We start from the raw sequence: 27,315 nt of genomic DNA on the forward strand, positions 1-27,315 counted from the left end.
CTCCCGTGATCTTTTCGTTCGTGTGTTTGTAGTCTGTAGGCCCTTAAATGCGCAAACGCTACTGAAAACAGCTATTCACCAACAAACAGTAAGGCGAATAAAAAAAAACCGTTGCACGTGTTTTGCAAAATGCATTTTTGTACCAAAGTTCGCGAGTTTGGTCCGATCGACCTCGATTTTTCATCACCTCGTCGGTTACAACCAAAGGTACACCGAAGGCGTGTATGAAAACACATCGTAAACGAAACGGAAATGGTCTTGTCCGCGGGGATGGAGCCCTCTTCTACTGCAGGTTGGTTGGGCTACGGTGTGGATTTATCGTGGCCACCACCACCATCATTCGATCGTGGGTGCGCAAGCGACGCAGATAAGTGCATGGGAAAGTTCGTCCGTAACTTTCTCGACTGTGTGCCCCTATCATCTCCCTTTTCTCCCTGGTTAGGCGCAGCCACTGCTCCGGAGCATGTCATGGAAAAACACAACAATTGGCCTAGGAGCGAGCGCGCGCGCGCGCGTTCGTTCGTTCGTGTCCTCCAGGGGTTTCTGTAAAAGGTAGGCAAAAGCAATCAGCGAAAAGCTAGATAGATAGGAAAGATAGATGGATTGCAATGGTGTGCTATTGCGGATAATGGGAGTGTAAGTAGCTCTCCCGTGTTGTGCAGTTGATCGTCGGCCGACGGTGGCGTTTTCTGGAAGCCGGGCCCGACCGACGGTGGCCCATTGCCTTTAATAGACTTCATCAATCGCCAGGAAATTAACCCCCGAAGGGAAGTGTGAGGCCGTTTTTCCATCGCTTCGCAGCACACTCGCCGAGGGAGAATCTATAGGACACCCTGTAGTTTTGTTGACTGATAATCGGTGCAGGAAGATTACAATCTATCGTTTGGAAGACATAATTTTTTGATTATGTTTGTTCACAAGTCATCTTCCGCGGGAGGCTTATGATGGAGAGCTTTTTTTTTATTCGGGCTCAAAACTAACAAACAAAAATGTATAATGCTTAAATGCAATCAATTTTAGTGATGGTTGGATTAAGCTTGTCCCAAAAAGTATGAAACTCCTGGTTTCATTGCATCTCTCCAAAGGGTAAGCTCCAATTCTTCTTCAAGATTATATCGTCTGTAGCACACAATGCAACCATGATTTGTACCGATGAAACCCGTTCGTTCGGAATGCTTCTTTCTTCGGTCAATTATTTATTTGCCGCCGGCACGCGTCACCAGTCACGATCACAACCGGTGGGGGCGCATCATGAAAGTCCGATAGGTCCGATGAAATACGGTAGCAATTTATTGTGTGTTGGTTTGCTTTCTCGGTTGGCAATCTCGCGGCATTTCTTGATGTGCGCAAAAGAGCCGTTTAGTTTGCCGGAGATGTCTGATAGGCAGTTGATAGTGAAGTGGTATGGTTGGCTGTAATTCGAACAATTTAAATTAATCCTTGCTGATGAGCAAGGAATGTGGTTAGCTTGAAGGAATGATAATATTGTTTCCTTATTGAATGGAATATCGGATTTCCATTTCTTTTCAAGACATCAACAATAAATGAAGCATTTTAAATTTTTATTTACAATATTTGTAAAGTGCGGTTTGATATATTTACGCCATTTTGACTCCGATATCTAAAGGAACTCCAATGCTCTCCTTCAGAACACCAACGATACAAAGGTTTAGGAAGGCCTCGCACTTAAAATTGCCAAGTAATGGAACGGTCGCGTATGTGACCTCGACGCTTTGCGCAAGTCAGACCGAACGAATTATCCTTTGCATGAGTCAGCAACACGACCAGATTCTAAAACCCCTTTTACCAAGTGTGCGCAAAAACAAAAACCTACCGGAAAAGCACCCAATAGAAGTGTGCGCTAGAAGCGGATTGTGGCAAATGAATTAGCCGGCAGTTGTTGTAACCCGTGTGTGTCGAGCACATTTTCCCTATTTTTCTGTCATGGCGCGCTGCTCGTTGCCCTGCACGTGGTGTCTGTGTCGCGTTAAGTGGGGTACTAGGTGCACCCTTGAAGAACTTCTATTCCGCTGGTTAATCCATTCGAGCTTTTGGCATGAAATGCGAACGAATTGCTTTATCAACCACTCATGTGCCACCCCCTACATTGAAGTGCAGCCATATTGCTTTATAACGCGCCTATTTTTTTTTTTTTTTTTGGTGACCTTTGTCCTTCGTGAAACAAAACAAAAAAGACGCTTCGAAATGAATCGTTAAATCAATTCACACCCATCGTAAAATCAAAGTACAGCATCATTACTGCGGGAACATTGAAACAATTTGTGTGGTTCACACATAGACACGCGGGCAATGCATCCGATATTGGCCTTGATTTACTTCAATAAACAAAACTAAAGCGAGTAGCATTGGATGCACACGGCAATTGGCAAACTCTCTGGAGAACGCTTCAATTGTAACAATTGTGTCTGTGATGTTGTAGGTGAATCGATTACGTCTTCAAGCGATAGGAGGAAATCTAGTGTGACACTTGAAGCAAGTATGGGTAGATCGTCTTTTATGCTTTTGTGCATCGTAGTCAACCGATCAGCATCGATTAGTCGCTTCCCGACAGCATAGAGGGCATAACACAATGGATCGTTTAGCTTCAATTTAACGATATCTTTATATAGTCTTGCCAGCGAGGATTGTCGGGAAGGTAACGTCTTACGCCATTCTTGTTTCCCCTAGGAGAATGAAGCAACAGTTCTCCGTTCGCAACATCAGTATATGGGGTCCTATCGTCATCATCATCATCATCATCTGATAGTTTATGGTGGTGTAACGATCATAAGCCAAATCGCGGCTTATTGTCGTCGTGCCTCAACAGCAGAGATAGAGATCATCATCTATATTTTCTTCTACTTCCCTTGATCGCGGAGGTTCTCTACCTTTATATAGAAACTCTTCTCCCATCCGTGCTAATAGCTGTACGCGATGGGGGGTGGTGTCGTTTAATCACTTCGCTGATCGATCTCTCCATAGAAAAAGAAGCTGAGGAAAAGGCGTGTTTTACTTATTCGCCTTCTTCGGCACGATCTTTCGCGTGGTGCTTAAGAAATTAAATTTTATTTCACTTTTCATTTGCGTCTCGCGTCTCGATCGCAGATCGTGGCGGAAGCACTTTTGACGTAGCATTTTTCCCACCGTGAGTTGCACGTTTGTAATGTCCGGAAGCTAAATTGTTGCCAAGAACTTACTGTTACACCCCAAATCAGTGGTGCACCCGCGGTTTTCTAAACGAAACCGATTTGCCATACAGCAATGAAAGTAATGGCTGAACCGTGGTGTGTGGGTCAAGTTCGTGATTGTGCTATTATTATGGTTCTGGTCGCTCGCCGTGCTCAACATTCGCTCTAATGGTAATGGTGGAGATGCCTTTTCGTGTTCGTTCTTATGCGATGCGTGACACTGCGGGCCATATTGTTTGCGAAAGTAGTGAATCTCTTTGTCGCTTGGTGTAATTAATCTACAACGTGGGAATATCCGAGTGTTTTCAATCGGCTAGTGCCAATAGTGTGCCCACAAACGAGACCTGTTGCTGATTATTGTTTTCCCTTGCGCTTGTAGCCGTGCGCCAGGATTATAGAGGGAAGGAATATTAATCCGGAGGGTTCCGTCTTAAGTCGGGTACCGTCTCAAACGTACCCATCTCTTGATGGTTTATGCGATTATTGGCCTCCTCTTTGGCAGGGTAATGTCTTCTTTAGAGAGTTCAGTTTCTTTCACGTTAAGATTAAATGGGGGGTTTCAGATCAACGGAGGCGTTTTTCCTTCTCCCCATGGGTGGTAGTCTGTAATTTCGCTATAATCCACTCGCTGTGAGTAATCTGCCGCGTATCGTACTGTGTTTAGCTAAAGGTATCATTCAGCCACTGTAAACAGAATTGAATGATTAGCAGTTGATTGACTGAAGGTATTTCGAGATATTTATTATGGATCTGTTACTTCCCCTACATTTCATATCTATTTGACTGTGGGTAAATAGTCTGTAAAATATTTCTGATTATATACCGTTCCGACAACGGCAGCTGTTAGAAATCTTTTAAGTAAAAAATGGCGTGTAAAAGCATAACTTAACACTAGAACGACCAATGTTAAGAAAGTATCATTTCGACCGGATCTGTCAAAATTACTGGTCAAAGGTAACGGCTATATTTTTGTTTATTCCATCCATTAAATTACTATACATTTTTTATTTTCAAACTTTAATTAATTGTGAAATTGTGTTGATTAATGTTTGTTTTTACTCAGTAGAAATAAATAAATAAATAAATTATTTTTTTCTCCTTTGCAACGTTAGCAATGAAACAATTTCTTCGTTGTACATTTACCATAAACAAAAGTTTTACATTATCAGCAAATTCGTAAAGATGTATTGTTATTAGAAATACCGATTTGATACCATTTTCGGGAGTCATCTGGTATACAATCTTTGTTGTTGAAGAGTATAATGTTCTGGTATTGTTTAAAGCAACTTTTTAAGTTCCTTAGCCAACCGAAAAATTCTTGCAGCCATTCTTCCTACAATGATAATTAATATTGTTTTATATTTAAGTTGATTAAAAAATTTCAAAAAAATTTATTTAAAAAAAATAGAATCGCTTGGATAGAACTCGATGTATACGCCCTTAAAAATGGCCAATCGTTTGAACTGGAATTCATGGGTCGAAATTTCACAGGTCTGAATTATTAAATGATTTGATTAATCCATTATTATCACATCTTAGCAATGTTCTTGCTATTTTACGTGGAAAAAATGACGTACTGCGTGGCTACTAATTAAAAATCTAAAACTAGTCAAAACGATCAGCAGAGGTCGTTCTAGTGTGGAAATTTCCAACTGATATCAAAGCTACAAAATTTCAAAAACACTTCACTCCAACCATTTTCCATTTTTCGTTTGTATTGGCTCGTATGATTGGCCCCACTTTCGCGCTGCGTGCGTTTCGTTTGCGCTTCGACTTAATTATCATTCGGAAGGGCAAACATTTACTCCACGCCACGGTCTAGAACTAGAATGTCATGCACGAGGTAACAGCGAAAGAACCGTGTACGTGACACACAGCTCTCGGTATACGAGACGATTGCATCACGGACGGGGCAAAACCTGCCAAAGCGAAAACTCATCGGACATCCGGTGGAAGCGTCTAATCGTGCATGAAACTAATGGGCCACTCGTTTCGTGTAAACAAATGCAGAATGAAAAGGAAAAAAAAAGGTTCCAGTCCAAGCATATGCGGTGCGTAATTGAGAGAGGAAGTGTAGAAGGCCGTCCCGGTCCTGGGGTCGTCTGTCAGCAGCACCTTGGTAAAAATTGAATTAAAACTTCCAGCACACGGTAGCGCTGGCTGGTGCTGAGCTTAGGTGACGAGTTGCGTGCTCTGCTGGAAGCAAAAATGAAATTAAAGGGCATGTTTCAAGGCGTGACGGTGCTACTACTTTCTTGCGGTTTTGATAGTTTTAAATTATAACCGCCATAACATAATAATCACAATCCGTGTTGCGTAAGCTATTTTTCTTTTCTTTTCGAGAGAGAGAGATAAATAAGGCGTGGCGATGGAATAAGGTGCGCGCCATCATCTCCGTTGGTTGGAAGCAAAAGCTATCAAAAACCAGCACAGGAGTGCTCTGTGACTTTATTTTACGGGGAAGTTTTCATTTTAACCTCCGGGCCGTGTTGTCGAACGCTGGTGACGCGCGGGGACACTATGTAATGGCTTTTACATCGACGGAGGGGCCGAGCCGGAAAACAATGGAAAGGTTTCGGTGGAAAATGATTATGAAAGAGGGAGTAGAATGACGGGCATTCCCTGGCCTGTAAGTGGTGGTTGCACTATGGTGCAAAGTTTCTAAACACACTGTCTCATGTATTTGAATAGTAGTGGCGTCACACAGAAGGTGCGTAATAGTGATAACGGGACGTTGGATCTTTCAACCAAAGATAATTTCTTCTTGTATCAAATTTTGCTCCCCGTCATTTTAATGGTGACAGCTCCGAGGCAAATACCGATTTAGAAGACACGCATAAGATGCGTCAATAGGTAACATCCACTGACACCCACTGCTAGGTCCAAGAACCTTCAAGTCCTCAGCCACCAGCACGATGATGGTTTCATTGTTTGACACAACATTACTGTAGTTTCTTCAGGTCCCCTCCAATCCGGCTTGCGACTTTTGAAACCCTTTGTCCTCATTCTCCGATGTGTATCCGCGACGGTAGCGGCAGCATAATTGAATAGTGTTGCAATGTGCATTGACAATAGCATAAAATATTGCGTAGCTGTAAGGCATTTTTCGACTGGATGTGCTATTTGTCATTTCACTGCAGACATGTGCTTATTTTTTGCGCTCTTAATCGTCTGACAAAGTCATCAGAGCTAGTGTATGCGTTGCTGAGCTTCAAAGGCGAAAAGGAGAAAGCCTGTCCCACTTTCTTCCTGCTTGATAGAACGATAAGATCTAGAAATTTGTTGGCGTTCAATTTCTGGGACTTTAGGAAGTGAACTCTGTTAACCGCAACAATTTCACCTCAATGAATTAACTTGCCCTTTCCCTCGGGGGACATGCGGAACTTTGCCATTAAGATGGCAGCCCGCAATAAGACTCTCCCGGAGGGCAATTGAAAATTCAGCATGAAAGAATGTGTGGCAATCGGATAAGAGCGACCCCTCACACCACAGAGTGTAGTAATGCACCGCACACAATCATGCATGCATGCATGCATGCAGCACGGTGTTTCGGTATGCAATCCCACACCCACCTGAAACTCTCCCTTCTTCAATCTTAATCCATTCGATCCGGATACCAATGTTTGCCGGGACCTCCTCCCCTGGATCAAAGCTGTGTGTAGTGTGTGCAAGGCCAAGACGTGCCAATTTCCCACCAGCTTCGTTCGATTCGATAAAACAACGGTTTGTGGTGTTGCCCACTTGCTGAACCACACGCGCGCATTTCGCATATGGGCAATTTCAACAATCTCCTCGCACAAATGCGGAACACACAAAGGTTGGCAAAGGAGGTGTCCTAAGCATTAGGAAACATTCGAGTCTGCGGTGCTAATCGTGGTGAGCAATAACAGTTGCGGAAACTATGTTGCCGGTTCAACGTAAAAGGCAACACGCCAACCAAACCTCCAAAAGACGCGCGCGCTAAACGGGCTTTTTTTTTGCGAAAGTGTTGTACTAAAGTCCAACTTAGGTATGTGGTGGAGGTGTACGCTGTTGTGGGGTGTAACGACATTTGAACTCCCATTTGTTTCACATCTCTCTAAACTTTTCCTATGCACGTTTCTACACACGGTGCCGCCTTACGTGTCCCGGAGGTGTTTTATGAGATACCTTTGGACTCTGGCGTTAAAGGGGAAAAAAATTGCAGATTCTTGCCGCGTGTCGGAGAAAATGGTTATTAGAAGGGAATAGATCGTTGGTTTGAGATGTAGGACACTGGATTGTTTTCAAATCTCCAAGTGATAATGGGAAATTTAACCTTAGGATGTTTAGGACACACGTCTGCAAAGTTGTGTGAGACTTTAACGTGGTATTTCCCTTCAGATAGTGCTGGAGCTTCATACACGTTGGGTGTGATTCATCAGCGCGAGTGCATTATATGAGCAATAACGTGTAATTCGTCAGCTGTCCAGTTTGCGTTATCTATCTTCCACGAGAAGACTATTCAACACACCGACGAACTTTGCGCCGAGTTGCATGATGGTGCATGACGAATGGCATTAATCCTCTCCGCCTGTAGCAAGTGAGAAGCATAGTTGTAGTGCTGCATTGCAAAAGCTGTAATTTTCCTGACCAACTGCAACAGCATTACAAGTCGAAGGGTGGCACTGTTTGCCTTTTTTCATTATCTTGAAATGTTTGAACTGTCTGTGCTCTCGCGAGTGTGTGCCTTGTGGTTGGTGGTAAGTGTTTCAATGTCACTTTTAATGTGACGCAACAGGGCCAGCTTCTCAGCCACACGAACTACAAGCAAACCCTTTTGTCAGTGGGGTTTTGTGTTTTACTGGAAGGCAATTTCGATTGCTTGGTGGAGATGAAAACTCTCTGCCTGGACTGCAAAGACAACGATCAGCAACGACGGTGATGTGCAGTGTCACGGAAGGCGTTTGATGCTTTGCAATGGTGAGTTGGAGTTGCTACTATCGACGTATACGATCAACGGGTGTATACTAGGTCTGGGTCAACGTTTGCACGACAGAGTATATACAAGCCAATCAACACGCCTCTTACTGCTCTGTGTGACCATTGCAATTTAGCGAGGTGCGTACACAAGCGAGGGCCCCATCCGGCTACGCACACGTACTGTTTAAACCCTTATCGTGTACTTACCCGATAAGAGAGATGCGGGTGTTGGTGTGTGACACTGATAAGGATGGCAACTGGCCCAAACCAAAGTGAAACGCTGTTCAGACGGTTCCCTATCAAAAGTTCTTGGTCGAAAGGTCCAAAACGCAAACGTATGTTTGATCACGATGTGGTCCACTGAACGATGCAAAATCGTTCACTGATCTTCCCGGCGGTGTTGGATTGTAAGTAGCAGTGAGTGAGATGACACACATAGTGTAGTTGTGAAATTTGTGGAAAAGAAAAACTAAATATCCGTGACTCATGATCAGTGATCATCGTTCGGTGATCGAGCAAGCACGCTTCGGACTGCTGTTGGGAATTTCTGGGGAATTTTTAAACATTCTCCATCAACAAATCCTATCAATACTACTGTGATTGGGCCACACGTCACCGAATCAAATCGGGAAGTGATACGTGAGTAAACCGCGAGTGGAGGTGCCCTCATTTAACTTCACCCCGGTAAAGCCGCACAGAAAGTAAGTCGCGGTTTTTGATTTGCAATCAGAGACAGACCATACAGAACACAGAACACACCTGGTGGTGGAGTGATTCTTTCATCATCATCATCACGATTGCATCTACCTCACTGGTGGGGAGTGGTGGGCACACGTACATACGTGTATCTCCTGTTCAATCCCGTTGCAAATACCGGTTTTTGAAATCGTGTTGTTATGACTGCTTAATATCGTTACCGAAAGGCAAACGTCACAACGCGGTGACACGGCTCGGCAGTGCAGTTAGTAAGTAGCCATATCTCTGTTCTGGTGACGTACCACCACCACCACCCTTCTGTGCTCATGCCCAGCGTGGTGTATGTACGTATCATGTGTCGTAAGACCGTCAATGACGTGAAGAAACTGTTGTCCGTTTGCTGTCTAAAAGTCAGTCGTGATCCGGGCATGAGATGTGAGGGTGTATTGAGGATTGATGAAATAATGCTGGACAAAGGACTATCTGTTTTGGGCGCACCGAAAGGGAAAACTTTCTCTAGAGAAACCCCACCTCTGAGACCAACGTTGGAGATAACTAGGTTTAAAAGGCGATGACTTGCACGGAAGCTACGTAAATGAGAGTTGGCGAGTCTCTGTTTTATCAACAATCAAGCGTCATTATTTGTCTGTTCTAAGTGATTGCCAATCATGATTTTTAGCGCTGATTGTAAGACTACCTGAAATCTCTGTACTATAGCACCGGAGACCTCTATATAACTAGTTTTACTTCCAACGTGTGTGGTGTGATGTCTGATCTGACCTGAAGAGACACGGGCTCCAGTTTAGAAGATTCCAAACACGTGTCGGTACTTGAACAGCACAGGACACTGAACTTACTCGCTTACCGGTCACCAACATCTGGAACTATTGAACTCCTATGCTGCATGCTGCATGCTCATCCTTTGTTGTTTGTGATGATACCAATTTCGGATAAACAGTTACAGTTGTTGACACCCCCATGCCCCCCCCAATTGACAAACAACACGTGGTGGTAGCATCCTCAAGCTAATAGATCGATTTCAACCACCATTTCGATACAACCGTTGCTCTTTGCGGAAGGTCTTCTCGCATCAGTAGGAAGCAATATTGAGATCCCCAAAAGCGGATTATGAATAATACTAATCGATTGTCATGGACAAAACCATACCATCACCAGGGCGCACCGCGCACACAACCAGGGTCAGGTTTCGACAGGTTTGGAACGAACCGGCCGCCCCGCATAACCGTAAAGAAGGCCGTCTGTATATGGGAATAGAGCGCGTAATATGGTGGTGGGTGGGTGGATGCTGCAGAGCAAAGAATGGTGAGGAAAAAGTGTCACTAACCTCAAAGGGGGGATAATGCGCTAGCATATGGTGTCGAATTGTGTGCCGAACGTTTCACGCGCATGACTCACCGATAGCTCGAGGTTTTTAAAGTGGAGATGTATAAAGACAACCAAGATCTATATATTTTTGTGTATACATACTTTTCAGTCAACAAATCTAGTAACGTATGTTTTTCTTTCTCTCTTTTGTAATTTGATCAGATTCGAGCGGATAGTTTCGGCTCAGCTCCAAATCCATCGTTGAGGTAGTTCTTCAACCTGCGTTGAATTTGAGCACCGCGGAGAGCAGGGTACGCATTCATTTCTTCGACACAGCACAACAGGAAGACATGCATCATCATCGTTAAATCAAAGGAAGTGTAGGAGTGTGTAGAAAGAGCACATAGTGAGAGAGGAACCACAAAACCGTAAGGACGGTCCCGCAACAGAAAACACCCCACTAGGTACTATTGCTAACCTTCCTCCCCCTCGTAATCAAAATGGTGGACTACTACAAAGTTCTGGAAGTGTCCAGAACGGCATCAGAGGCTGAAATAAAAAAGGCGTAAGTTGTAGTTTGTAGACATTTGAAAGCAGTGAAGGAGCTCGACTCTAATTGCACGCATTTTTTATATTTTAGGTACAAAAAATTGGCCCTTCGATGGCATCCAGACAAAAATCCGGACAATCCAGAAGAGTCCAACAGGCGGTTTAAGGAAATTTCGGAAGCATACGAAGTACTCTCCGATGGTAAGTTGGGGCAAATCAGATATCATTTCAAAATAGGGTTTTTAATGGTCAAAAAGAGGTTTTTATTTTGCTAACGGGAGAAGGTTATTGATTGTGGTAGGAAGTTGCGGAGGTAGAAGGTAAAATGAGAGGTGGTTTTTCATGAGCGTTTTGATCTGTTCTTGTCATAAACTAGCGTACAAACGACACATCTACGACAATCGGGGCACACGGAAAAGTGCCAGCGGTGGCGGTACCGGTGGCACTACCACCACCGGCAGCTACACCGCCTATACCAACCGCGACTACAGTCGCAACGGTGGTTATGACCATTACCATCACCATCGCTATGGGTCCGGCGGCACCCGGTACGGATCGACCGGTGGCCGGGAAAATAGTAGCAGCAGTCGTACGTTTAGAGATTCGTTTAGAGGATTTTTTGAGACGACGCCGTTTTTCCGCTTCTTTGGTATAGATTGTTTACTAGTTGTACCATACATACTCTATGTATTCTGTATAATAATGCGTCTTTTATTTACGCTTTCGCATGTGAAAACCCAACTACTACTACCGTTTTCATGCCGAGCATCTAACTACTAAACATAAACCCGTCGAGTGTGTTTAGTTTTTTGAGCGTTTTAGTAAAACCTCTATTGGAGAGATCATTTGCGTGTGTGGTGATTACCAAAATGGTTTTCTTTGTCTAAAAAACATAAGAAAATCCCCTAACTGATACGAACTTTAAGCGGGGGGAGGAAGCTTGTGCGCTTTTGTGTTTATACAGAGCGTTCGCAGCGCATTGATTTGACAGATTTTGCTTGTAAATAGTGATTGGATTAACATGCTGAACAGGCTGAAGTATCCAGTAGAACCTGGGAAGATCTGGTTCTTTTCCGGGCGAACCGTGTAACTGCGAACACCCTTTAATTACATTCGTATGTGTTTCTGCTCTTTAAAGAGCTGAAAATCGACTAATCATGTGTGAAAAATGGTTGTCCCGTGTCGTACTAACCTTTTTTTATGGACCATACTAAGATTCGTATTCCAGTTGTAACAAAATTAACTCGCGAATAATGTGTGGCATGCTGTTTCTCTTCTAATTTAACGCGAATATCGATATGTATATTAATTTATTCTAAAAATGTTTACCAATCTGCACGATCAAACAGAAAAGAAACGGCGCATCTACGATCAGTATGGCAAGGATGGGCTGATCAACAATGGAGGTTCCGATCGCTACCATCAGAGCACGCGACACCGGCGACACAATGGCAGCAACGGCGGTATGGATGATTTCGAGTTCTTCGGCTTCCCGTTCACATTCCGCGATCCGGAAGATGTGTTCCGAGAGTTCTTCGGTGGATCGCCGTTCGATGAGTTGTTTAGAAGTATGTGTGCCTGTTGCTATCCCCCAGAACGTGTATGCAGATCCTAGAGGATATAATTTTAATTTCTACTCTTCCAACGTCCACATTTTCACCCCCGTCCACAGTTAGTCAACCTGCGCATCAGCATGGCCGCCGGTCGAATGGGGCCACCAACGGGCACCAGCATCATTACCATCAGCAGCGACACTCACACCCGCAAAACGTCATCTCGTCACCGTTTATGACGCCGCTGATGAGCTTCGGGCTGATGGATGATTTCTTCAACAACGGGCATATGGCGCCCCGGGGTGGCATGAGTTCCGTGTCGGAGTTTAGCTACAGTGGCGGTGGACCCGTCAAGCGTACCTCCACCTCGACCACCTTCATCAATGGCAAGAAGCTGATGACGAAAAAGTAAAAACAAGAGCTTGGGGTGTCCCTTCTGTTGTGATTGATCCGTTTTTAATCGGTTTTTTGCAAATCGTTTTGCAGGGTGTACGAGAACGGTACGGAAACCATCATGTCCTACGAGAACGATGTACTAAAATCAAAGACTGTAAATGGGGTCGCTCAAGCTATACCATACAACCATTAAAAATTCACTGAGAAATAATTAGCCGAGACAGCAGCAATCCAGCACGAAGGATGTGTGATGTGAAACGCAGCACCAGCAGCAGCAGCAGCAGCAGCAGTGTAAATCCTCGGAACCGGAAATGGATGGCTAAGCGTAAACAATTATTTTCTCAAAAAAAGCTACCGCTAGGATTAGTGATACACGTAATAATTATGATTAATAATATGTAGACATCATTACGGATATGATAATAATAATAGCGTGAGAGTGATGTGCGTGCGTGCGTGTGTGTGGGGGGTAGGACACATAGAGGGAGTTCTAATTGCGGGTGGTTTTTTTCCCTTTTCAGTGCACGTTGTAAATGGCGAATGAGACACACGTGTCGAGCAAGGAAGGAAGGTGTGTTTAAGGAAATGCTCAGAAATTAAGTAGATCAAAGAGGTGGACTTAGATGTGTGGAACTGACTTTGCGAGGCAGGAATGTATATCGTAGACGGTAAAAATGGATTAATATTTTGTGAAAAGGAAGAAGCTTAATTTTTTATTGTGTAAAGAATACGTAAAAAATCGTAGAGTGTTCATTTTCAAATTTAATTCCCTTGTTTAGTTCAGCTTTGTGTTTCGTAGCAGATTCTTTAGGCAAGATTGCTTTAGATAGTATTCAAGATTTAGAAAACAAACAATTACACACACCCACAGAAAAAGCAGGGATGGTATTGGATCGATTTTTTGCTGAGCTTTCCATTTTAAAACAACCGTCATCCTGCTTCGGAGACTGCAGAGAGGCACCCAATATTCAATAGTAGTCGCATACCTAATGTTATACAAAAATAATAGAAAATATGGGATGGGAAAGCACGTAACAAATGGGTAGTAAAATGAACGAAATGATCACCCGCCACACACACACACACAACAAGCAAGGGCAAAATTTGAGTATCCCGATCAGCAAAAGCCACAAACTAAATGCAACTATGAGCCGCATTCTCACCTAACCCTTTTTCCTTCTATTTCCTTACTTTTTTTATCGTCATTCAGTTTCCAGATTTTGTTTATAATTTTTATCTCACTGATTATTCATACGCTGCTTTGGCTCAATTTTATCTAAATCGAAGTACAATTTACAAAGTACATAATATAATTGGCAAAAAAAATGGGAAATCGTTTTCTCTCTGCCTCACACACATTACGCTCATACCGTCGGGAAACCCCCCCCCCCCCCTTCCCGATGGAGGAAAAACGAAAAGAAAGGCGAAAATGTGCCAGTCGTCTCTTGGCCACACAATCGGTCCGTCTCTTTGTATCATAATATGTTCATTTATTAATATTGTTGTGTAGTAATTTCGTTTCTTAGGTTATAATTTCTTCGGCCTTAGGTTAGAATTCGCTTTTTGATTTTAAGTCTAAAACATACAATAACACTCGTGTGCGTGTGTGCGAGAGCGCGTGTGCTCGCTTGTGAAATGAGAGGATGAAAATATAGACAAACGATGAAAGTTGGAAGTCTCTCCCGGGAGCGGGATTAACTGAAACCCGGTGCTCTTTTTGCTTAGTTTTACTTAATAGCTAATGATACCTTAATCATCGCGTTTTGGATGTTCCGAATTAGAAAAAAACCCCAATTTAATCGGTTGGGACGCGACATTTTGTTTTAAATTATGAAATCTTTGAATTTTACTGACATTACCTGACACTTACGAGTCAAATCCTTTCCATTTTAATGACTTACCAAGAAATTGATAAGAATGTTGTCATACGAATGAGACACCACGATTCAAGTATACGGCTACCCCATAATGCCTTTTTTGCTTGTCTCTGTTTTTTTCCGAGAAATAATGCTCTTGGGAACTTACCTTTTATGATATCAAATGGGGGTCAAAGTTTATTAAAAAGAAAAAGAATAATTCGTTCATGTTGCATTAAACGATCTTCAAATTGTTGAAAATAAGCGCGATGAACATTCGGATCGTAGCGCCATCTATTGGTCGGGAGCGTTACTAATATCGAATCATTGAAAAAAGCTTTCGTGTGCAGCAGCAGTATAGGAACATCATTTTTAAATTTGTTTCCTTTCTTTCTGTGTTTTCTGTTCTAGGAAGATAATTTTTTTATTTCTAAAAATAGAAATGAATACAACAGGAATGGCGATGTATTTTGCAAAAGTTTTAAAAATTACCAAACATTTGAATAGTTGTCTGGCCAAAGTTAGAACAACTCCTTCTGTCTATAGAAAAGTGTGTTTTGGGGAGTGTATTTACTAAAGAAAGAAACTGTATCTGTAACTGAAACAGTCTCTTAAAAGACTCTTTAATAAGAGGATATATTTTTGAATGTAGTTTCTTCATCCAATCATTCGAATTTTGTTGGAAGTTTACACCAAATCCTATGTTATCATTTATCATTCTTCTTTTTTTTTAAATTACCAAAACAGAAGTGTTATACATCATTCATTCCTTCATTCCTTTCATCATTCATTCCTCATCAAAATAGTATCAGCAGTAAAACACTCACCATCAAAGCAGAAAAGCCGGATGCATTATACTAGCAAAATAAATCAAGCAAATCAAAGCGATATAAAGAAGAGCGAAAGGAAGAGAAACAGTTAACTTATAATCAAACTACAACGCAATTTTCCCGAGAAAGAATTAAGAGGGAAAAGCGAAATATCACAACAAAATTAAATACATATATGATGAACCAAACGAAATGTGAGCAAAGAAAAGCGAAAATGTATAAACAAAACAAACAAACACAAAAAAACAACACTGATTTAAACATACATGGAAATATAAAACATTTCTGACATTTTGCGAGTTTGTTGAAACAGAGCACGTTGAGTAAAAAAAAAAACATCAAAAACGAGTTTCCTAATCATTCCTTTTTAAGTGGTGCTTCTTTTAACTATTTCTCATCAAAAACCCGCGTATTTAGTACTTTTTTTCAACAGTTTTTTTTTGTTTTCTTCATTTATTTATTTATTTACTAGACATTGCTAAACTTACGTACGAAAATTCGATTATCAGTATTTTACCGGTATATTAATTATAATTACAATTCTGAATCCTGTTGGGTGCCCTTTCACCTTGTTTAAAGGGACAACGGAAGAGAGTGAGAGACAAAGAGAGAGAGAGAGAAAGAGAACTGGTGCCTCTTCTTGGTTTAATTCTATTTTGCAAAGAAATACGTGAATGTTTCTTGAACAATTGAAGTGAGTGTGTGAGTGTATCTACCGAAGTATTTCAGTATTTCAAAACTATTTGCGTGTTCTGTTTACATAAGCCTTATAAGATTTTGTCCTTTTTACCAATTCATTGTAATGACCTCTGTTTTTGTCATTAACTGTGTGTACAATATACTGATGCTTTTTTTGCCAGCAAGGTGCACAATCTATTATCATGTGGGTTTACATGGGGTTGCTTCTCTCTTTCTCTTGTCCGTTCTCTGTCATCTGTCCGAAGGGCCAGTCCCGAAACGACAGGGTCACAGTCTCTTGGAGTGGTGGTAAGGAAGGGAAAGGAAGGTGGGAGACAGGTCGGGAACCTTGAATTATTATCTTCTCGCGTATGCGGACACATACTCGCGCACCTTCGCCTGGAAGCGCTCCTTGTCTTTGGAATACTGTTCCGCCGCTTCGATGTTGAGCGGATCGTCAAAGTTTAGCAGGTCCTGACAGGGGGCAAGAATTTCAATATTAGAAATGGGATAGAGAGAAGCAATTTACTTCGCAATTTCTTACGGTGAAGAGTGAGTTAAGACCCCAGATGACATCCTTGAGGCGGCGTGTCGGTGCCCAACCGAGACCGTCGATCGAGTTTAGCCGGAGCAGCGATAGACAGATGTCCCCGTCCACGGATATGTTCGGGTGCCACAGCTTGGTAAGACATTTCACTTTCGGTGGCTAGAATAAAAAAAGGAACATTTTAACTGATTAATACAGTCAAATTCCTCCTTTGCGGCTCAAACTCACCGCCATGTTGTACTCTTCCGGTACGAGAATGCTGAACTTAAAGCGACCACCGCACCAGAAACCTTCGTTCGGACTGATCACCAGCGTAAACTCGCTCAGCACGTTCGGATCGTGGAACGTCACCTTGCAGGTGGTCGGTAAGTTCTGTTCCAGCTCTTGCACTTCCTTCACGAGCAGAAACTCTCTTATCGATATCCGTTTCGGTGTATCGGCCATAGGACTGCTGCCGGTGCTTCCGGTGGTGGATCCACCATTACCGCCAGCTCCACCACCATTGCCCGATTCTTTCTTCTTGCGGGCGAGTGTGATCATTGTGCTTCGATAACCTGAATCTTGTATAGAATGCCTTCTGAAGCAGCAGCAGCAGCGGTACCAATTATTCCCGGGAGTGAACCGTAATGGTGAGTCACATTCGTGCAGCAGCAGATTTACACGCCACGCTGGGATTTTCTGTTTGTCTGCTCCCGAACAAAAACAAAACACACTGTCCTCGTCGTCGTCGTCCTCGATAGCACTCCTTTCTGCGCCTTCAATCGTGCATTGCAAATTCCTTTCCTTTTGTTTATTACAGCAAAAAGCAAACAATCACAAAACGTGAATAATATTATTTTTGTATCCTCTAAAATGTTATCCCTTTTGGGGGTGAATGTTTTTCTTTTAGCCTTCCCCCACCTGCTACTGATTCGTCGTAATAAACTTTCCCAGCTTTTCCCACCAACTGTCAGCTGCCAAACGTCAAAACATGTCAAGTTGGCAGAAACGTCAAACGTTTGGCGCTCACCGAAACGATCTCACTCGAACGACGGAGTGATAAGCGGCGTGGTTGCCTGTTATGAAAATTTCTTGCAGACTGGAAAACCTGACGTTTTGTTGCTGAAAAACCATCGTGGGATGAAGATAAAAGGATTTTCAATGGAAATAATGTTATAAGAGGTGTTTTTCTAAGGTAAGAATACCGTTTGTGCGGGCCTAGCTTTGCTTTGTAGCGAGAGTGTAGTAAGACTCATCTCACGCTAGTGTGAGATCTGCGTTGGTTTACATCTCACTATGGCGACCAATGGAAAATATTCACATTCAAATTTAACTGCTTTTGTTAACAAATGTAGTAGTGTAATTTTATTTTATAAGTCAATATACAAATTCCTATACTACTTTACCAGTTTGTATAGTTTGCATAAGAATCTCATCAGGCGAGAGGTTTTCATCCGGTTTCTTCCCCGCTTTGCTAGAGAGAAGCGAGTATTTCATTCAACGTTTCCGAATGGTGTGAATTGGTCACATCAGGTGCGCGAGTGTACGCAGCGCATTGTTAAAACCGGTTTATAAAACCAAGATAGAGAAAAGCTAAAAATTCGCGCATCATCCGAGATGCGTGTGTCTACTTACACAGACGCTCAGTTGTTATTTCCTTTCCTTCTAGAAGGTTGTGTTGAAGAACGGTTCGCTCATCGTGGGACACACGCAAAAATGGCATTTTGGACATTGTTGAAATCCATTTCCTGGTTTAGTTTGTTTTGGCTCGCAAGCGTCTGGAGTATAGTTGAAGCGCATCCGCTAGAATCGGGCCCAGGAATAGAGGTTATACCGGCAGCATTTTCCGAGGACGATACGCCTAAATACGTCGTAGTTGATGAAGGCAAAGGTAAGAGTTTAGGACACTTGAGGTGAAGTGTGAATTAATGTTTTACCCTTTCTTCCCTAGTGTCAAACACTAACGATCTTCAGCAGTCTGTGGTGACTGTACCGGAAGTACAGCAGCCTCAAAACGTCCAGTATAACGTCCAACTGCCCGTGACACAAGCACCCCAGATCATCCAATACCAACAACCAGTAACCCAACCGCCACAGGTTATCCAGTATCAACAGCCAGCGACGCAACAATCACAGTACCAGTATGTACAACCTCAGCCAATGTACCAGCAACCGTCGGGCTACTACCAACCTCAACCACAAACAGTGCAATATCCTGGACCTGCTAGTACGCCCTATTACGGTGCGCCGCCACCAGGTTACTCACCGTACGGATCAGCTCAGCCCGGTCCCGTCTATCCAACCCCAATCGGAGAGAGAGGTATGATTGCTTAGATCGAACACACATCTCAAAAATTACCAAAAAGAAACCGGTTTCCATGGTGACTGGCACAAATCTTGCCATGACATTGCCGAGTTTGTCAGAGGAAAAAAAAAATATTCAAAAACATGATTTATTACCAGAAAATCATTTACACATTTAGGAACGGCCCAAAAATAATCATTCCTTTTACCGTTTTACAGGTGGGTTTTTGAGTAGCTTCGCAGGACCAAGCAGCGGTTCACGATACTCACCGTTCAGTGGCTCACTGCCGTCCGGATTATCTACTGGAGCAACCTTACTTGGCGCTGCTTTACTGTAAGTTGTTTCTTTCCTCCTTTTGAATGCTAATAAGAAGATCCAGTTGTTATTTATGTTTTTTTTTCGTTTTATTACTCTTTTCAGGCTCGGATGAATTGATCGACGTATCAATCCGGTGTATCAATCAATAGGCATTTTTTTATTGTTATTTATCCATAGGGTGAGAACATACTCTCGCTTTTCGGTGATGTGAAACGATTAGTTAGCGTATCGTTAGGTTCGTTTAATGTGTGAAGTGAGATAATGAATGCTAATGGGATTGTTTTTCCTCATAAATAGGTTTTTTTATCTTGTTACGCACAGGATAGTTTAGGTACATTTTCGGCGCCGATCAACTTGAAACGTCTTGACCTGATGTATCGATGGAAATTAATACACTCGGACTAGGAAAGCCTAAAATCGGTGGAAATTCGTGCCATGAAAGCTACTTTGGATATTAGTCTTGTTAGAGAAGGTTGTTAAAGAGAATCGTGCAGTGTAATTCAGAATAAGCAGGAAGGACGGACGAGTCAGAGAGAGTCAGTCCGACAGTCCGACAGACAAATAAGTATTGAGCAATCAGAGTGCGCCATTCTTTGGTGACAAAGCGAAAAACAGGGGGGTTTCCGCAATAACTGGAAGCATTGATGACGGGATCGAGATGGGTCAATCAACAAAAAATGCGCGTCTTAAATCCTAACGTATCCAACGCTATGCTGAACGCCCTGATCGGACCAAAAATGATGGAGTTATGGGGTTTTCCGCTAGAAGATGCGATAACTCGATCAGTTTTGGTCCGATTGGAGTGGTTCGCATATCGTAGCCCTGCATCGTGCACCGATAACTGCACTCACCACCCAGTTATTGCGGAAAAACCCCAGCATTCGCATGGAAAATGGAGTTATTGTCCCAAAACAAGTATTCGTATCCTTATGTTACGTTATGTTCAAAATCGACTTTGGAATTCTGAAGTACGGTAGAGGTTGTACGGTAACGTTGTCGCAAAAAACATGCTATTTTTGTACAATAAGTTTAAAGAAAGAACAAAAATGAGGACAAAGAATGTAAAATTGAAAGACCAACGTAATTTTCACGCAAAAATATATTTTCATGACCGAAAGATAAGTATTTTGTTTTTACTTTTTTAACTTCCATGGGGTCAGAGGAATCAAGTTAAGGTGTTCTACAAAAAGGTGGATGGACCAAAGACGCATCCAACGGTAGGTCATTCATCCCGATCGGACTAAAACTGGGCGAGTTATCGCTGATTTTCCACGGGAATGCTGGGTTTTTCCGCCAAAACTAGGTGAAGGAGTGGTGGGATCGGGTTGAGGTGTTCTACAAAAAGGTGCGCGGCCCAAAGACGCATCCAACGGTAGGTCGTTCATACCGATTGGCGGAAAAATGGGGAAGTTATCGCCGATTTTCCACGGGAATGTTGGGTTTTTCCTCCATAACTAGGTGAAGGGGTGGAGGGATCGAGTTGAGGTGTTCTACAAAAAGGTGCGCGGGACAAAGACGCATCCAACAGTAGGTCGTTCAACCCGATTGGTGGAAAAATGAGGGAGTTATCGCCGATTTTCCAAAGGACTGCTTGGGTTTTTCCTCAATAACTAGGTGAAGTGGTGGAGGGATCGGGTTGAGGTGTTCTACAAAAAGGTGGGCGGACCATAGACACATCCAACGGTAGGTCATTCATCCTGATCGGACCAAAACTGAGCGAGTAATCGCCGATTTTCCAAAGGACTGCTTTGGTTTTTCCTCAATAACAGGGTGAAGGGGTGGAGGGATCGGGTTGAGGTGTTCTACAAAAAGGTGCGCGGCCCAAAGACGCATCCAACGGTAGGTCGTTCATACCGATTGGCGGAAAAATGGGGGAGTTATCGCCGATTTTCCACGGGAATGTTGGGTTTTTCCTCCATAACTAGGTGAAGGGGTGGAGGGATCGAGTTGAGGTGTTCTACAAAAAGGTGCGCTGGCCAAAGACGCATCCAACGGTAGGTCATTCATCCCGATTGGCGAAAAAATGAGGGAGTAACCGCCGATTTTCCACGGGAATGCTGCTGGTGGAATTTCCCGGGAGTTTGAGGAAAATCCCCCTTAGTCACCTTCGACATTCAAAATCACGTTTTGGAGGGGTTTTGAAAGATATTTCAAGAAAGAAATAAAAATTAGGAAAATAAATTAATTTTGAAGAACACACTTAAAATGGCACGGAAAAATATTTGTCATCTCGGAAAGAAATTATTTTCCAATCCGTTTTTAAAACTTCCATTTGCTACCTCCTCGGATTCATGCTCTCCTGTTACTCCTGGTCGAATTTTGCCGCATAAAAATTTCCGGATTTTTGACAAAAATTTCCAGATTTTTGCCACAAAAATCCGACCAGGAGTAACAGGAGAGCATGATTTCATGGAAGTAGCTCGGGTCGGCCGAAAAATCGAAAATCCAATCTTAAAATCCAAGATCAGTTATAAAATCCCGAGGCAAAAATTATAGTTGAATTTCAGACTTAAAATTTCCAACCCAAATTTAAAACTGACTTTGGATTTTAAAACAGATTTTCGAAATTTTTGGCCGACCCGAGCTACCTCCATGAAATCATGCTCTCCTGTTACTCCTGGTCGGATTTTTGTGGCAAAAATCTGGAAATTTTTGTCAAAAATCCGGAAATTTTTATGCGGCAAAATTCGACCAGGAGTAACAGGAGAGCATGAATCCGAGGAGGTAGCAAATGGAAGTTTTAAAAACTGATTGGAAAATAATTTCTTTCCGAGATGACAAATATTTTTCCGTGCCATTTTAAGTGTGTTCATCAAAATTAATTTATTTTCCTAATTTTTATTTCTTTCTTGAAATATCTTTCAAAAACCCCTCCAAATGTGATTTTGAATGTCGAAGGGGACTAAGGGGGATTTTCCACAAACTTCCGGGAAATTCCGCCAGCAGCATTCCCGTGGCAAATCGGCGATTACTCCCTCATTTTTCCGCCAATCGGGATGAATGACCTACCATTGGATGTGTCTTTGAGCCGTGCATCTTTTTGTAGAACACCTCAACCCGATCCCTCCACTCCTTCACCTAGTTATTAAGGAAAAACCCAGCATTCCCGTGGAAAATCGGCGGTTACTCCCTCAGTTTTTCGCCAATCGGGATGAATGACCTACCGTTAGATGCGTCTTTGTCTTGCGCATCTTTTTGCAGAACACCTCAACCCGATCCCTCCACTCCTTCACCCAGTTATTAAGGAAAAACCCAGCATTCCCGTGGAAAATCGGCGGTTACTCCCTCAGTTTTTCGCCAATCGGGATGAATGACCTACCGTTAGATGCGTCTTTGTCTTGCGCATCTTTTTGCAGAACACCCCAACCCGATCCCTCCGCGTCTTCACCTAGTTATTAAGGAAAAACCCAGCATTCCCGTGGAAAATCGGCGGTTACTCCCTCAGTTTTTCGCCAATCGGGATGAATGACCTACCGTTAGATGCGTCTTTGTCTTGCGCATCTTTTTGCAGAACACCCCAACCCGATCCCTCCGCGTCTTCACCTAGTTATGGAGGAAAAACCCAGCATTCCCGTGAAAAATCAGCGATAACTCGCTCAATTTTAGTCAGATCGAGATGAATGACCTACCGTTGAATGTATCTTTGTCCCGCGCATCTTTTTGCAGAGCACCTCAACCCGATCCCTCCACCCCTTCACCTAGTTATGAAGCATTCCCATGGAAAATCAGCGATAACTCGCTCGTTCCTGGTCCTACCGAGATGAATGACCTACCGTTGGATGCGTCTTTAACCCGCGCACCTTTTTGTAGAACACCCCAATCCAATCCCTTCACTCCTTCTCCCAGTTATTGAGGAAAAACCCAGCATTCCCGTGGAAAATCAGCTCCCCATAACTCCCTCAGTTTTCGCTCGATCGGCATGAATTTGGATGCGTCTTTGGGCCGCTCACCTTTTTGTACAATACCTCAACCCGATCCCTCCACTCCTTTACCTAGTTATGGAGGAAAAACCCAGCATTCCCGTGGAAAATCAGCTCCCCATAACTCCCTCAGTTTTCGCTCGATCGGCATGAATTTGGATGCGTCTTTGGGCCGCTCACCTTTTTGTACAATACCTCAACCCGATCCCTCCACTCCTTTACCTAGTTATGGAGGAAAAACCCAGCATTCCCGTGGAAAATCGGCGATAACTCGCTCGTTTTTCCGCCTATCGGGGGAAAAAAGGTCTATTTCTCGCTTCTGTTGTCCATTTATTTTTATTTAAACTTGTTTTCCCTTAATCGTGTATCAACTGTCCGTCATCTTGGTTGACTCTATGTTGACTCTTGAAGCTTTTCCTCAATTCCCATTCATAAGCAAGAATTGTGGGGAAGGAAGGAAATCTCTGGAGTGTCTGCGTTATCTCTTGTGCCCTTGGGAGTGCTTCCTGCTCCACTTTGAGCTTGGATTCTCTGGTGTGTAGACGTATCAAAGCTCTGGCTCTTCAACTGGGTGAGACATGCTCCTGACCCTCTTCACACTTATCTACATCTACAATCCCTCCCGAAATCTTCGGTACCGTGATCCTCTGTCCTCTATCCTGTGGAAACAGGCAACTAGTCCTATTCGTATGTTTTTTTTTCTTCTTTGTAATACACTTAGTTACGTTAGTACAAGTTTTGTGCCTTGGTCCGAACAAAATCAAATCAAATAAAAATCAAATAAAATAAAATTTAAAAAAATGAAGAATTTACAGCAGAACTAGAGGGCAACCGTTAAAAATGCTTACAATATAGGACAAACAGGTAAGGATCGAGATGAACTTCGGTTGTCCGCTAGGATCCCCAAAAACCACCCCATTTACTTAGCTTTCCTTTCCTTTCAAAACCTTCCACATAAGAACGGCGCGAATGTTGAAGCGATCTCGCTGTAAAATCTGGATGATTGACTCAGTAGAATTTCGAACACTCACAGAAGGGGGGTTTGTTTTAAATCTTTCTTTCTGTATTTTATTATCATTATTATTTCTCTTGCCGCGAAAAAGATGTACAGGCTATATATATATATATGTGTATATATATATATACATATATATATATATATATATATATATATATATATATATATATATATATATATATATATATATATATATATATATATATATATATATATATATATATATATATATATATATATATATATATATATATATATATATATATATAGGCGTGATGATGATTTTTTTTCTCTTGCACTTTCTGTTTTCTTCGTCGCGTATCGGATTTGCTTTTCTTATTCCAGGCGACACACACTAAAGGGCATTCACTTCGCTTTATAATGTGTTCTTTTTTTTCTTATTCTGTTTTACTTAAGTAGCATTATCGCGGTTGTTCAAGTTGTTAACAACTTTTCATTTGTTTTTTTTTTTTTGCTTTCTTTATCTTAAATTCGCTGAATTTTTTTCCTTTTTTTATTTTGCTGTTTGCTATTGTAAACATACTAAGCTGCAAAAAGGTTTTTGTTTTCTTGTTGTTATATATTATTTTCATAATTCTTCTGTTTTTTTTTGTTTGTGTTAAATTTATTTCTTTTCAGCAGTTTTCTTTAGTTACTTTAGAGCAGCGTGTTCGGTAAGAGTTTTTTTTTCTGTTTTGTAGCGTGTTTTTCATTATTTTCAATTGACTGTTGAACTAAATAAAAACATAAATTTAAAAAGGGGAAATTAAATATGGTTTAAAAATTAAAGCTTTTTATCAAGGGAACAAAAACTGCGTGTTAGTTAGTGATAACGTCTGATATGGCGTATGTGCTTCATTAGTTTGTTAGTTATGTTATTTCAAACAAAACTTGGGCTTATTTTATTAACGAATAAAGAACAACTATTTACAAAATAAAATTGATCGAATACAAAAGAAGCTATGTTTTATCTCTTTTTATACGGTTGTTGCATTCTACTTTTGTTTAAATAATATTTCCTATTATTATATTCCTAAATATATTTAAACAATATTTCCTTGCATCAGTGTTTGCTAAAAAGGGGGTTTTTTTAAATTTTTAAATGTTTTTTTTTTGTTGCTCAAATAGAAAACAAAACAAATAGACAAAAGTACGACGAGAGGGAGGACGCAATAGACAATTATTTCTTCTAAAGGCCACTTTTGTCAATCAGCCTAAAGTTATGCAACGTCCCACTGTTTTTTATGCTTGTGTATCCGTTTTTTTGTTATTGTTATTTTCTCTCTCTCTCTCTTTTCCCTTCTTTTTCTATCAGCTTTCGCAACATCAAATAACGCAACTTTCTCTAAATACAACACGCACACAAATTTGGAACAAAGTAAGCCGCCGCACTTTGTGCTGTATTGCGGCTCAGCCTACTGATTTGAAAAATCCGTTAGCTCTTCACTACTCTTCAAAAACGGATTTTTTACACTTCTTTTATACACAGTTTTCTTATGATTGGATGAAGAACTTTGTTCTTGCTGCAGATTGTTTGCGGTGCATTAATGCTTTCTCATTTTTAATATCCACTCATCACTACTAAAATAATGTTCCTTTACTGGTTCCTTTTTACCAGCCAGGCTATTCTCACTAAATATTTCTACTCTTATAAATCTGTTCCTTTAACGTCTTTCGCTTTAACCTTCTGGTAGCACGCTTCCCGGGGTTTTCGGCTGCTTTATTATATATTTTTTTGTTTTTATTTTCTTTTTTCGTTTTTCTGGTAAGTGCAACCATAACAACTAGACCAACAAAAAGCTTGAGGGGGCATTTGTTTTACTATTTTACTTGTTTGTTCTTTAACTCCTTTTCTACTGTTTGTCTCTGTGATATAGAATAGTTTAGCTTTTCCTTTATTTTCATGCCTTTTTCCCCACTTTTTCGTCTGTGTGTTCGATCACTCTCTGTTTCCCACTTGCACTATCACAATGTATGTGTGTGTTTTCTTCATTTCGCGTCATAGTTGTGCAGACTTGCTGAATGAAAAATTAAAACACGATGAATGAAGATGAAACGTTGTTGCTTTCCCTCAAATATTCCACAGCAGCTCGTCCGTGTGAGGTTTTGAGATGAAAATGGAATTTACAGCCATGAGTTTTTGATGATGATGATCTTGATGATAATGATGAAGTGACGATGCACCTATGTGTATGTGTATGTAGAAAATTAACTAAAATAAAAGATAATATTAATTAATATTAAAATGGATTTAAAGATAAGAAGAAATAAAAGAAGCAAAACAAACCATTTCTGTTGCTTTTAAGTCTGCTTTCTTCTCCTTTCCACCACGCACTGCACAAACACTTGCACATTTTTTTCTTCTTTCGGACAAGGATAACAGACCATTACACCCATACCCAAAAGCGTACAAAACGCGCGAAATAACAACAATTGCAGGATTATGTATTTGCATCAAGTGTGTTTCTTTTTTAGTAATTTTTTCTCCCTTTTTTTCGCTCTCTTTATGTACTGATCTAACTCACCTCTAACACTTCTCTCTGTTTCACGCACACATATTCACAAGGTTGCTAAGGGAACCTTTGCTTTCTGTGTGAGTAGGTGAGCTCATTTTTCACCTTCGTTTACTGTGTTTACTGATTCACCTTTACGTTCTATCTTTGCAAACTTCTTTTCTAGAGCAAAAGAAATGTATCTTTTGAGTCGTCGTATCCTTGACTTCTCACTATTTTTTGTTTTTTTTTTCGTCTCACTAGTTTTTACTCACACATCTGCTATTGTAACACGCCCACGCGTCCAGTTCACTTTCACTTATTTTTCCTCCTTTTTTATCACGCTCTTGTAACACATGTGTTGCTTACCCCATCCTATTCTACTTGTCTGCTTCATACAGTTTTGTTTATTATTTTCTTTTTTTATTTTGTTTCTATAACTTGACTCTCTCTCTCTACCCCTCTCTTCTATATCTCTGTATTAAATATATATATATATTTATTTTATAGACCTAATTCTGTGTGTTTATCTTTCTTTTTGTGTTAATTTTTTCATCTTTCATCTGCTTGTGTGAGTGTGTGTGTGTGTGTGTTTTATTTGCTTTTTGTTTCACACAGCGTGCTTTATTTTTAGTTTCTCCTTCTTCTTGCAGTTGTTTTTTTGTTTTTTAGTATTTAGCTCTTACTATCTCTTTCTATACACACTTTCTTCTTTTAAGCAAA

The 27,315-nt window shown here is 41.5% G+C and overlaps 3 protein-coding genes across 4 annotated transcripts; 2 read left to right on the plus strand and 1 right to left on the minus strand.

The window, feature by feature from the left end:
- The first annotated feature begins 10,651 nt into the window (after positions 1 to 10,651).
- LOC126568431 (dnaJ homolog subfamily B member 6) lies at positions 10,652 to 12,878 on the plus strand. Of its 2 annotated transcripts, XM_050224904.1 has the most exons (6): positions 10,652 to 10,716; positions 10,792 to 10,901; positions 11,077 to 11,349; positions 12,050 to 12,268; positions 12,373 to 12,661; positions 12,740 to 12,878. In XM_050224904.1, exons 1-6 carry the CDS (start codon positions 10,652 to 10,654, stop codon positions 12,840 to 12,842), a joined length of 1,059 nt encoding a protein of 352 aa, XP_050080861.1. In that variant the 3' UTR covers positions 12,843 to 12,878. The 2 variants fall into 2 exon arrangements, with proteins under 2 accessions (XP_050080861.1, XP_050080860.1); XM_050224903.1 differs by lacking the exon at positions 11,077 to 11,349.
- Positions 12,879 to 16,341: 3,463 nt separating this feature from the next.
- LOC126568497 (NEDD8-conjugating enzyme UBE2F-like) lies at positions 16,342 to 17,124 on the minus strand. The gene is made up of 3 exons (XM_050224986.1): positions 16,789 to 17,124; positions 16,558 to 16,719; positions 16,342 to 16,487 (listed from the first exon to the last, which is right to left on the minus strand). The coding sequence occupies exons 1-3, from the start codon at positions 17,098 to 17,100 to the stop codon at positions 16,371 to 16,373; spliced, it is 591 nt and encodes a 196-aa protein (XP_050080943.1). The 5' UTR covers positions 17,101 to 17,124; the 3' UTR covers positions 16,342 to 16,370.
- A 1,131-nt stretch (positions 17,125 to 18,255) lies between these two features.
- LOC126567571 (DNA translocase FtsK-like) lies at positions 18,256 to 19,181 on the plus strand. The gene is made up of 3 exons (XM_050223787.1): positions 18,256 to 18,430; positions 18,491 to 18,859; positions 19,063 to 19,181. The coding sequence occupies exons 1-3, from the start codon at positions 18,256 to 18,258 to the stop codon at positions 19,179 to 19,181; spliced, it is 663 nt and encodes a 220-aa protein (XP_050079744.1).
- Positions 19,182 to 27,315: the final 8,134 nt, after the last annotated feature.

This window comes from Anopheles maculipalpis, chromosome 2RL (genome assembly GCF_943734695.1).
Source record: "Anopheles maculipalpis chromosome 2RL, idAnoMacuDA_375_x, whole genome shotgun sequence".
Lineage (NCBI taxonomy): Eukaryota > Metazoa > Arthropoda > Insecta > Diptera > Culicidae > Anopheles > Anopheles maculipalpis.

What these genes read in the sequence shown, in the direction of transcription:
- LOC126568497 (XM_050224986.1), bottom strand. Translation starts at nt 17,100, where the DNA reads ATGATCACACTCGCCCGCAAGAAGAAAGAATCGGGCAATGGTGGTGGA. An exon ending in CGGAAGAGTACAACATGGCG is followed by an intron (nt 16,720 to 16,788) that starts GTGAGTTTGAGC and finishes TTTTTATTCTAG; the next exon opens with CCACCGAAAGTGAAATGTCT. An exon ending in GTCTTAACTCACTCTTCACC is followed by an intron (nt 16,488 to 16,557) that starts GTAAGAAATTGC and finishes GCCCCCTGTCAG; the next exon opens with GACCTGCTAAACTTTGACGA.
- LOC126567571 (XM_050223787.1), top strand. Translation starts at nt 18,256, where the DNA reads ATGGCATTTTGGACATTGTTGAAATCCATTTCCTGGTTTAGTTTGTTT. An exon ending in CGTAGTTGATGAAGGCAAAG is followed by an intron (nt 18,431 to 18,490) that starts GTAAGAGTTTAG and finishes TTTCTTCCCTAG; the next exon opens with TGTCAAACACTAACGATCTT. An exon ending in AACCCCAATCGGAGAGAGAG is followed by an intron (nt 18,860 to 19,062) that starts GTATGATTGCTT and finishes ACCGTTTTACAG; the next exon opens with GTGGGTTTTTGAGTAGCTTC.
- LOC126568431 (XM_050224904.1), top strand. Translation starts at nt 10,652, where the DNA reads ATGGTGGACTACTACAAAGTTCTGGAAGTGTCCAGAACGGCATCAGAG. An exon ending in GTTCGATGAGTTGTTTAGAA is followed by an intron (nt 12,269 to 12,372) that starts GTATGTGTGCCT and finishes CCCCGTCCACAG; the next exon opens with TTAGTCAACCTGCGCATCAG. An exon ending in AAGAAGCTGATGACGAAAAA is followed by an intron (nt 12,662 to 12,739) that starts GTAAAAACAAGA and finishes ATCGTTTTGCAG; the next exon opens with GGTGTACGAGAACGGTACGG.